The 11,547-nt window shown below is 38.5% G+C and overlaps 1 protein-coding gene across 1 annotated transcript; it reads left to right on the top strand.

The window, feature by feature from the left end:
- The first annotated feature begins 586 nt into the window (after positions 1-586).
- Positions 587-4,151, top strand: LOC137600522 (fibroblast growth factor 20-like). Its single transcript, XM_068322194.1, has 3 exons — positions 587-1,157; positions 2,805-2,908; positions 3,080-4,151. The coding sequence occupies exons 1-3, from the start codon at positions 818-820 to the stop codon at positions 3,323-3,325; spliced, it is 690 nt and encodes a 229-aa protein (XP_068178295.1). The 5' UTR covers positions 587-817; the 3' UTR covers positions 3,326-4,151.
- Positions 4,152-11,547: the final 7,396 nt, after the last annotated feature.

Genomic DNA, 11,547 nt, shown 5'->3' with positions numbered 1-11,547 from the left:
ATTTTAATTTCCTCTCCAAATCCCTGCGCTCTGCGCATTTAAAAAACCGAACATCAAGGTGGAGCAGTTCGACTGATCAGTGGGATGAGCAGAAATGAGCCTTACTGGGAAGAGATCGGGGGGTATTATTTGCATGAAGAGGCAAATCGGGTGAAAGCCCCTCAGGGGGTATTCCGCTATAGATGTGGAGTGAAGTGGTGCTGGTGGTACTGCGCTACTGATGCCTGGTGGAACTGTGGAGTGGAGGGTACCGCAGAAATAAAAGGCTGGAGAGAATTGAGGAGAGAGAGATAGAAAGAGTGTGTGTGTGTGTGTGTGTGTGTGTGTGTGTGTGTGTGTGTGTGTGTGTGTGTGTGTGTGTGTGTGTGTGTGTGTGTGTGTGTGTGTGTGTGTGTGTGAGAGAGAGAGAGAGAGAGAGAGAGAGAGAGAGAGAGAGAGAGGCAGAGAGAGAGCGCGCACTGGAGGAAAGGGGAGTATCCCGAGGTGAAGAGGAGAGAGAGGGTGCGGGTAGAGGATAGGAAAGAGGAATAAATAGCAGATGAGAGGAGAGAATGAGACGGAGAGCTGCAACTGGAGATACCTGCATACATCCAGACAACGCGGGAGTTCATTTCCATGTCCAGGACAGTCTAACTAACGGCGCTCGTCACTGCGCCATAACGCGCAATCGTTGGGATTTCTCCGTGCGCACGTCCAACTTTTCTTTTCCTCTGGCTAACACAGGCTCCCTTACTCGTATTTAGGGTTTCTCTCGTAAATCACCTGGACCTCGTCTTGGATCTGTGCTTGTAAATCGTATCCGGGGGTCTTCACTGTGATGGGGGCAGCGGCGGAGGTTGGGAGCTTCGCCAACGGGTTTCTAGACAGCTTTGGCCCCGTGGGTGCCGCTCCTGCCCCCGTTGGCTCTCATTTCGTTCTCACCCCAGCTGGGGCGGTGGACTACAACTCGTTATTATTAACAGGACGGATGATGGAGGGTTATGGTCATCACCAGGAGCACCTGGTGTCTGCGGAGAGGCTGTCCCGGAGCCTGGCGAACCTCAGCCATCTGAAGGGGATCCTGAGGCGGCGACAGCTCTACTGCAGGACGGGCTTCCACCTGGAGATCCGTCCCGACGGCACCGTGCAGGGCACCAGGAAGGACCACAGCACATTCGGTAGACCCAATCAAACTCCATTAACATTATTATCATTATTATGATTAAGTTATTGCACTAATAACAGTAGTAGCAGATTATTTTGGCCCAGTCTTTGTGAAATGATACCTTATCTTCATAGTGAACGCTCAGGAACGCGCACAGGCTGAGAGGGACAGAGAGACAGAAAAAACTTCAGTGTGATGCTTTTATTTCAATACCTTTTTATTTCACATTCAATGTTTAGTGAAGTGTTTCAGCTTTAAAAGGACAAGGCTTCACCATCCCAGCCACTGAAGCACCCAGTTTATAATCATGCAAACTGTCAAGATCACATGATCCTCACCTTTTCCCTGGATATAGAGGTTATCATAATAAATTATAGTCATTGATACAGTAGCCTCATATCATGGCAGCTACTGCTAACACAATGCTGTATTTCATTGTTAAACTGCTAGTAGCGGATGCTTTAATGCACACAGAGATATAAAAGCTTTCCATGTGGAGCACTTTAAGCATTTTGTGTTTGCCCAATATCAACCACATTTCCTCTGAGTGGAGGCTTTTCTTTACTCTTACCAGCTTATCTTTAGTTATCAAGATAAACACCTGCAGCATATGGCAGATCAAAAGCAGATCACTTGGAGATTTGTTTTAGTGTTGTGAGGCTCTCAGCATTTCTGGCACTTCGCCTCATCCAAACTGGGATCTAACTTCATGTCAAAGACAATTCTAGACTTTTATTCTGGGTACATGTATACTTAGTTTTATAACGGCAGTGGTATATAATAGAACCCATACCTCCACCAAGAACAAACTATCCCACACTTGAATTGGGATTCAAGTTTCTCATCCCAAGTTTTTGTGGAAATCAGTTTGCGTAGTTTTTCATAATCCTCCAAATTTAACCTAACCTAACCTAACCTAACCTAACCTGACCTGACCTGACCTGACCTAACCTAACTTAACCTAACCTAACCCAACCTAACCTAACCTGACCTAACCTAACCAAACTTAACCTGACCTGACCTAACCTAACCTAACCTAGCCTAACCTAACCTAACCTGACATGACCTGAACTAACTTAACCTAACCTAACCTAACCTAACTTAATCTAACCTAACCTAACCTAACCTAACCTAACCTAACCTAACTTAACCTAACCTAACCTAACCTAACCTAACCTAACCTAACCTAACCTAACCTAAACTGACCTAACCTAACTTAATCCAACCTGATTTAACCTAACCTAACTTAATCTAAACTGACCTAACCTAACCTAACCTAACTTAATCTAAACTGACCTAACCTAATCTAACCTAACCTAACCTAACCTGAACTGACCTAACCTAACTTAATCTAACCTAACCTAACCTAACCTAACCTAACCTGACCTAACCTAACCTAACTTAATCTAACCTGACCTAACCTAACCTCCTAACAGACAAACCTCCTTAATGTACGTAAGTGCCGTACATTTCATATGTGATAATTCAGTGAAAAAAACCTCACCAAGAGCAAATCCATTGTGTCACGTCATTTGTGATGTCACTGTCTTAGATTCTTAAAGGATTTTGGATAGATTTTTTGCATCGGCATGTGCAATTATAAATACGTTCAAAAAAATTGTTTTCCTGTGACGTAATATGATGTAATCTGTGTGTGCAGGTATTTTAGAGTTCATCAGTCTGGCTGTAGGACTGGTTAGCATCAGAGGGGTGGACAGTGGCCTCTACCTTGGTATGAACAGCAAGGGACAACTGTATGGATCAGTGAGTACACCTTCTAACTATGCCCGGTCACACAACTTCATTTGCTGATATCTCTAATAGCACAGTGTGACACAGTTCTCATCCTCAGTGATGTGTAAGTCACAGCCAGCAGATGGCACATTTTCCACCACTAAACTCATTCATTGCTTTTTCTTGTCTATCTTCCCACAGGAGAAGTTATCTGCAGAATGTGTCTTTCGAGAGCAGTTTGAGGAAAACTGGTACAACACCTATTCATCCAACATCTATCGGCATGGAGAAAAAGGGGCATTTTACTTTGTTGCTCTGAACAAAGATGGGACATCTCGGGATGGAACCAGGTCGAGGCGACATCAGAGGTTCACTCACTTCTTACCAAGACCTGTCGACCCAGATAGAGTCCCAGAGCTGTACAGGGACATTCTGAGCCAGAGCTGAGACTCAGGGGGGGTTACAATGATCTTATCAGAGGCCAGTCTGAGCTGAAAAGCAGCACAAGTGTACCTTTTCTTACCCCTTCCTTTAGGGAGACAGAAGAGCTTGTGGGACTGGTAAAAAAGGATGATAAGAAATGCATAAAATCATCATGGCTGCTTGGAGAAAGGAAAAAAACCTCTGAAGCAGACCAACATGGAAGGTCAACTGAACATCACCAGGGATCTTCTGTTGAAGACGCGAAGGCCCTATGACAGACACAGAGACTAACTGGACCCCTAATATTGTGCCTTTAATGGCCGATACACATGCCCTGGTGGTCAAACAGGTGATTTATGGAATTTAATTGAGTTTCCACTAAACATGAGTACCTGTGTGTCCAAATTGCATGTTCAAGAGGACAAACAAGTGGAAACAAATAAGTGGGATTAATAAAATGCTGCTAGTAGAACTTTTACTGCTGTAGCTTCTCAATGCCACTGTGTTTAGTCAGCCTTCCAATTTTATCTGAAACACTACATCAGCTGCTACATAAACAATCTATTGCAAATGCATAATACGCTATACAGTCTGGCTGGTTTACACAGAAAAGGTAGTTTTATGCACTGGAAAACAGCCACGACTGTTCTGGGAACCAAGTGTGAGAGCTGGGACGATCACCTAGATGGAACTGACTGCTGTGATGGCCTGGGATGAATTCCACATAAGACTGCTCCAACGAGTGTTTTTACAAGAGAATATAAATCAAAGTGCATGAGAAACAGAAGAAGAAGAAGGAATCTATTGGATGTTCGGGAGAAGTTCTCCAATGTTGCCCTTCTACTGGAACTCTAGAGAATCTTGACAGTGAAAGAATTCTGTCATTCTCCCACAAAACGTCAACAGAGAATCCTTTGCAAGCCTGTTGACAGATTTCATTCTTATTTATGATTTTTTTCCCCTTTCCTGCAGTATATTTATTTCATATATTTATTTATTTTGAGAATATATTTTTACAATTATGAGATCAAATTAAAAAATGAATATACAGAACAATCACGAGAGATTTTTCTTTATTTGTTGTGTTGTCATAGTATAACATGCTGTTCTCCATTCTCAGATGGAATGAAATAATTTTCATTCATATCCATTTTTTTTGTGGGCAACTCTGAGCCATGGTCTTGCATGATATAAACCAGTATGAACCAGTGTGGCTTAAAGGGTAAATGGAGAGGAGCTTTCATTCTCTGCTAATGTCACTGAGGTGCAGTGTCTTTGAACAAGGCACTTCCACTGGAGCTGCTTTTTGGCTGTTTAATAATGTAATAATAGTTAAGGTTCATCTCTACTTATAGAATAAAATATGCAATAAACTTTTATCTGATGCAAGATTTTTTTTGCATCAGATAAAAAAATCTTTGTTTTAGCTGATGCAAAAAAAAAAGATTTTTAAACATTTTTGTAGGGTATGATTTTGACAAATTTAAGTAACTACAGTAGCCAAATCCATGATTATTTTGAATTATTTGTTGTTTTCTACTCTTAATCACAATTGCGAGTAGAAAAATGACTTAAAAATAATGAGCTAATTGCATATAAAACACTGTTTTAGAGGTATGGCATATCATGCTATATTACAGTGCTGGAATGATGTACCATGGTGCATATTAAACCATAGATGTTAATAATAATAATAATAATAATAATAATAATAATAATAATAATAATAATAATAATAATAATAATAATAATAATAATAATAATGGATTATATTCATATAGCGCTTTTCTGGACACTCAGAAGTTGTTTTTACATTGGATCCACTGAGCCACTGCCGCCCCCATGTTACCACACTAAACTAAATTTGTCAGTCGCCAAATGAGTCTTCTACCAGTGTTCAACACAATTTGGTTTTCAGGAGGACATTTGCACCTAGCAGAAACAAGATAGATCACACCAAAAGTCCAAACATTGGTGGTGGTGGCTGATTACTCTGCTGAGACTGATTTGGTTGTCAGTGAATCTGCATACTTCACTGCATCAGTCTGTAGTTTAATTAATACATAAAAGCACCACAACAATAGCATCTAAAATTTTGCAACCAACATCAGATAATTCAAGGTCTGTTCATTTGGTAACACTAGAGTTTTAAATTATGTAAGTTTTATTATTTGACACCATGTTGTTTTTTTGGAAGGTATTAAATTGCATAACTATTATAATCTCATATGAACATATTCATTAGTTATTTGCATTAAAAGTTTAAAAAATGGACACAAATGTGATAACAGCTATCACAGTTTTCTGAAATTGTAAATTTCTTCTTATAAAGTGTATGTCCAAATTTTGCCATTCAAATATATTTACACACAGTTGGTCATACTGATAGAATGAATCACTAACTCCAAACTGCTCTAGGTACTTGACATCAAAACCTTTTTGGAAGGTCAAACCATTTTACTCTAAAAGATTTAAAGCGTATTAGTGAGAAATAGATAAATAATGACTGTTGCTCACCAAAGTAAAAATAAAGGCCTGAAGTCATCCGTATGAAAAGACAGCACACGCTTCTCTGACAGACACTACAATTACAAACATGATTGGCTGGCTGAATGCGCTGCTACGCTTTCATCTTCCCTTCATCGTCGCCATGGGTGATTCATCCATTGTTTTTATGCCCTCTGAGATTGAATTAACCAGATGTCACTCTGACATTAGTGTGAATAAGAAGAGTAGTTTGGGAAGAATGTGCAGTAAGGCAGAGAGTCCAAGACAAAATGATACAATACAAAAATATTTAGTATATTTAGGACCTCGGGATCGACAGTGGACAAAACAATTTTGCATGAAGATCAGTTTTCAGTTTCTGTCACAGAAGAACTTCTGATTTTAAAGTAATCAATATATTCATTCATTCATTCATTCATTCACTCATTCATTCATTAATTCATTCATTCATTCATTGATTCATTCATTCATTCATTCATTCATCTTCTAACCCGCTTAATCCACTAACGCAGGTCGCGGGGTAGCCGGTGCCTATCCCAGCAGTCTCAGGGCGTGAGGCGGGGGACACTCCGAGCACGACGCCAGTGTACCGCGGAGCCACATAGAAACAAACAACCATTCACACACACACTCAATATATATGAAAATTTTTTTTGGAAAATTCAACATCTACAGCTGATTGGAACCCAGAAGGTCAGCCAATGATCACCAGCTAAATGGTATTCTCCAGTGACAGGAAGACTATTCCTTTGCTCACTTATACAGTATACACTATTTTATTTGTCATACCATTTATTCATTCACAACTCTCGTGCATACTTAATCGTCTTAATCTCTTCCTATGATTGTCTGGTGCTGTAAACTGAGATGAAAGCTGTTGCTATATCCATCCTATAGCAAAGGAATACATTTAAGTCATTAACTTGTCAGTGTAGATTTCCTTCAGTGACAATATTCCACAAAGGTTTAAAGTGAAAAAGACTTGTTGCGACATATCACCTGATATGATGTTTAATATACTGTATACACCATTACGTGCTCATTTAAGAACCTTTTTTAAACCATAAAATAATAGTAATTAACTACAGCACATACAGCAAAAAAGCTAGCGATAATTACCATTTCAGATGGTAACCGCCTGCTTTTGTTTACTTCTGACTTTAATTTGGCCAATGTCTAGTGACATGTCCCTAAATACCCCTTCACATTCAGTTCAACTCCAACATCTGAGGAGAATTTGTTGGAGTGATCAAAGGCCAGAGAACAGTTTCTGAACCGATCTTGAGGGGAATTTTTTTTTTTTTTTTAGCAAACTTTCTGCCCGTGTCTGCAATAGTGATTGTAATAATTCAAGTGTGATTGGAGGAAATTCTCAGCTCAGTAACTTGTGAGTGATTGGAATTATCTTGGCACACCTTCAACCCTTTTTAGTGTACATGGATACTGTAGGAATATAAATCAAACTTAAGTACTTGGTACGGGAATAAAAATACTCAGGAAACCTGGTTGACCTTAAACTGAAGCGGGTTTCTCCCTTCAACCTGTTTGCATGACAATGTCTTCAGAATTTCACATCAAGGACTTATTGACATATAAATGTTTTGTACATGCCAGCATACAGGCCCAGCTGCTTGGCAACATGTTTCAGATAAAATTACAATAGTACAAGCGGGGGGACCACGGCCCACATTGTGTCTACCTAAGACATGGTTCAGTGTATGTACATAATCCTCTGATATGGGCATGCAGTGGATGAGATGAAGAGAACATCAGACCCGCATCGACTGAGTACCAGCATGCAAAAACTCAGAGTTTTGACACTGAGCATGTCAGAGAGAGGGAGAGATTTTTTCATTTTTAAAATGACCATTAATTCATAAAAGTCAATTTACAAAATAATCACGTTGATACAAAATCCAAAAGAGATTCACGTAAAGATTTCCAATAGCTCTGTGCGTTTTCTGAACAAAGAAACATCTAACCTTTTTACATTTATCAAACTAAAAAAAAAAACAACAACAGACAAAATTAAGAGAAAAAACAATTGTGTCTTTCTGCACTATAAGACGCACTGGATTATAAGGCGCGCCTTCAATGAATGGCCCATTTTTAAAAAAATCATTATTAAAGCGCACTGGATTATAACATACATCTGAGAGATCGTCTTCAATGAATGGTTTATTTTTAAAAAAATCCTATATAAGGCACATTGGATTATAAGAAATTTAGAAAATTAAAGGCTTTTAGGTGCGTCTTATGGTGCGGAAAATACTGTATCCGTTCTCCATAATCATCTCTTCTACAATCATGTCTTTTACTATTTTCCTTAATTTTTTCAATCTATAAAAGTCTGGCTCACCACTTCTTGTTTTACTTTTCATATAAAAGCTGACGCTATCCAGAAACATGTTGAGGTCAAGGAGGGAGACAGAGATACAGGTATGACATGAAAGTTTGTATGAAACATGTGGGTTTTTTTGAGAAAAAAAAAAGAAGCTGTATTTGGGTTCTTAGTGTTGCCGGCCTGTCAGGTTGCGCTCTTGCTTTGAAGTGTGTACGTCTTCACAGGGAGGGAGGGGGGAGTGTTTATGTGAGTCAAAGTGTGGATTCATGTCAGTACAACTTCTGTGTCCATGTGTGTGATCTGTGAATCTGTGTGAAGATGAGCCAGGGGTTCTCCTGACTAGAGGGCTCTCTGACTGATGTGTGAGGACTCGTGTGTGTTTTTTCTGTGTGTATCATCACACCCTCACTCCTCACTTCACTCTCTGTCAGTCCTCTGTAGGGGCTTCCATCAACTGGTTAAGTTCGCTATGGTTGGATCCAGTGAATAATGGTCAGTGTGAAAAAACACCAGCTTAAGTTGAAAAGAAAAGAAAGATTCTCATCTCAAAAATCACCTTTAAAAACAAAAAATCACCTTTCTTTGTTGAAACTAAAAAATAATATGATTTATGAACAAATCAAAATATTAATATGAACAATTACTGATCAGGTTTATTATAAGAAAAACGTATCGGTGAAGCTGGATGTGCTCAAATGTGTAAAATTAAGTTACTATATCTTCTCACTGACCTTAAAATGTTTCCATGGAAACAACAACAAATGAAGGGTATAGAAAATTCAAAATGTAAAAGCTACAATGAGTTATAAATGTTTTCAAAAGGTTGGTGTGGGTAGTATTGATAGTTTGTGATTATTAATTTTATCCTCACGTTAGTAGTTGCTGTAAGGAAAACAACACGGAGCTCCGTTTGATAACTGTGATCTGTCTAAAGATTGCAGGTGTAGAAGTCAGTGATCTCTGCTGATACCCATCCATGTCTAGCAGGCTCCACACAGGTGTTCTTCCTGTAGTCGTCTGCACACACGCACACACGCACTCAACACGAGCGAACACCCTGTCAACACCTCTGTGTGTGTGAGATTAATGGTGCTCGGTGTGACTCAGCCGTGGTGAATTCAGACAAAAAAGGAAACAAAACGCAACCTTTCCAAATTCTTAGACATAGAAAACAGCTATGAACTCACCTAACTTTTAACGTACTAATGACTCAACTGCGTCTACCCACCAGTGACTCCATCTGAAGTTCACGTTGTGCAGAAACACGCACATACATTATCTTAAACTTGAATTATACTGAACAGACAAAAAAAAATAAAAAATTCTGAAGACACCAACTGAACTGAAAATGTTTTTGTCTTCAAGTGTTGCCTTGTCCATGGTATTTTATTTTTGGAAAATTCATAATGATGTGTAAAACTGAAACCGCACTGAATGTCACATGCACATTTACAGTACACTGGAAGATAAATGATCGTTGATTAATTTTGAAAGATATACAAATTATTATTTTGCTTTGATGAAATTATATGATCTGAAACATGTTGGGATTTGTGAGGAACCACAGAGAGAAAGTCAAGAATATTAGTTCCTGTCGGCTCTAAATTGTCAGTAGTAAACACAGGACAAAAGCTTAGCAGAAACCCGCACGTGAACCATAAAAAGATACAAGGTATAAAGCTAGAGCTGCTGGATATGTAAATACAGTATTTTCCGCACTATAAGGCGCACCCAAAAGCTTTTAATTTTCTCAATTTCTTATAATCCAGTGCGGAAAATACTGTACATTTACACATCTTTTTAAAATATAATTTTCAATTATTTTTAAAGTCATTTTCAATAATCAAAAAATACATTGTGGTAAAAAGTTTGGAGCATTTCACTTTATATCCATTCACTGTCACTGTCTTCACTGCTAGATCCCCCCCCCCCCCCGTAATCAACTACAAACAGCAACAGGACCTGGTAGTCATTGGTTGCTGGTAGTCAGATTAGGTCTGCTCCTGCTATATTCTGGCAGATTATCTTTCTATATAAAAGATGCAAATACAAATAACTAATATAAAATAACTAATCACCAGTCTGGGTTACACAGAATACTGTCCCGTTTCTCCTGACTCAGTGTACACCAGGCTCAGGTTTATGAAGGAAGACCACACTCCAGGACAAAAAAAGGATAATATCAGCTATACATAGGCTAGCTCAACGTTGATTTTTTTTTTCATAATAAGTAAGATGAGATAATAACTATAAATGACTGTGAACCCAAAAGCTGTATATGTATATCAATGTAGTGTTGTTATACCTGTCAAATGTACATCTGCAGGAGGAAAATGACATGCTTGAACTAATTTTTTTTTAAAAATGAGTTTTAAAATAACTCGGAAGACATTAATACATATAATGTAAAACTCATCACAAGCTTAACTAAGAAGTGGTGTGGAAGTGCACGTGAATTATCTCCACACTTTCCTCCTGGTCTAATCAATAAGTGGAACCCGACATATTAGAGTTGAGAGATTCACAGCGATGCACATATTTTCAACCCTGTTATTATCAAAAGTTGAAGCAGGCATAGACCGCGCTGCTGAGCAGAAGGCATTGTGCACATTCCATGTCAAATACCCATCTAACCGCTGTCTTCAGTCAATGTCAAGTGACTGTGCTGCACAATGTGACCGAGGATGTAATAAAAAATGGTAGCATTTTCATTTCATCTCAGATTTCCATTGGCCCTCAGGTCACGAAACAGTGTCGGCATAATAGAGGCCTTTTAAGTCATGTAAACACATCAACAGATTCGTGGTGGTAAAATGGTTATATTGCTGACACTAACTTCAAAAAGTTTTTACCTTTCAACTTTAATTAAAATTATTTGACTTTAGCTGAAAGAATCATGCTCCTGGGTGCCCCTTAATAAATTTTGTAAGTACCCACATTAGTATAATGAACAACAACCTCAGATGAACCTGAAGGTGTGGTCGCAGACGAAGTAATTACACAAGTACATGTTCAGGAAATGTTCTCTGTGATAATGAGCTATACAGCATCATTATATGTGTGTTTTATTTTTCCTTACTATAAATCTTCATCACCTGTTGAGGAGAATGCTTTGCTATTTTTGTTGGCTGTTTGCATTAATATGTTTTTATAGGTTTTTACAGTTGGGAAAACACTGTTTACAAGATTTCATGTGTATGTAAGTTGTGTATGCTAACTGTACGTTATTATAATCATCACTTCTTTACATTACAATTTTCTGAAATCCACAGGTTAAAAAAATCCAGAGCATTCATTTTAAGCAAATTTATAAGTTCAGTAAAAAAAATTTAAAAAAAGAAGAAAAAAAGGAAACTGAGAAAAAGTATGAACTTCTAAACCAGATAAATTGCTG

This window comes from Antennarius striatus, chromosome 8 (genome assembly GCF_040054535.1).
Source record: "Antennarius striatus isolate MH-2024 chromosome 8, ASM4005453v1, whole genome shotgun sequence".
NCBI lineage: Eukaryota > Metazoa > Chordata > Actinopteri > Lophiiformes > Antennariidae > Antennarius > Antennarius striatus.
The sequence above is the reverse complement of the archived record's forward strand: the minus strand, read 5'-3'. Positions and strand labels throughout refer to the sequence as shown.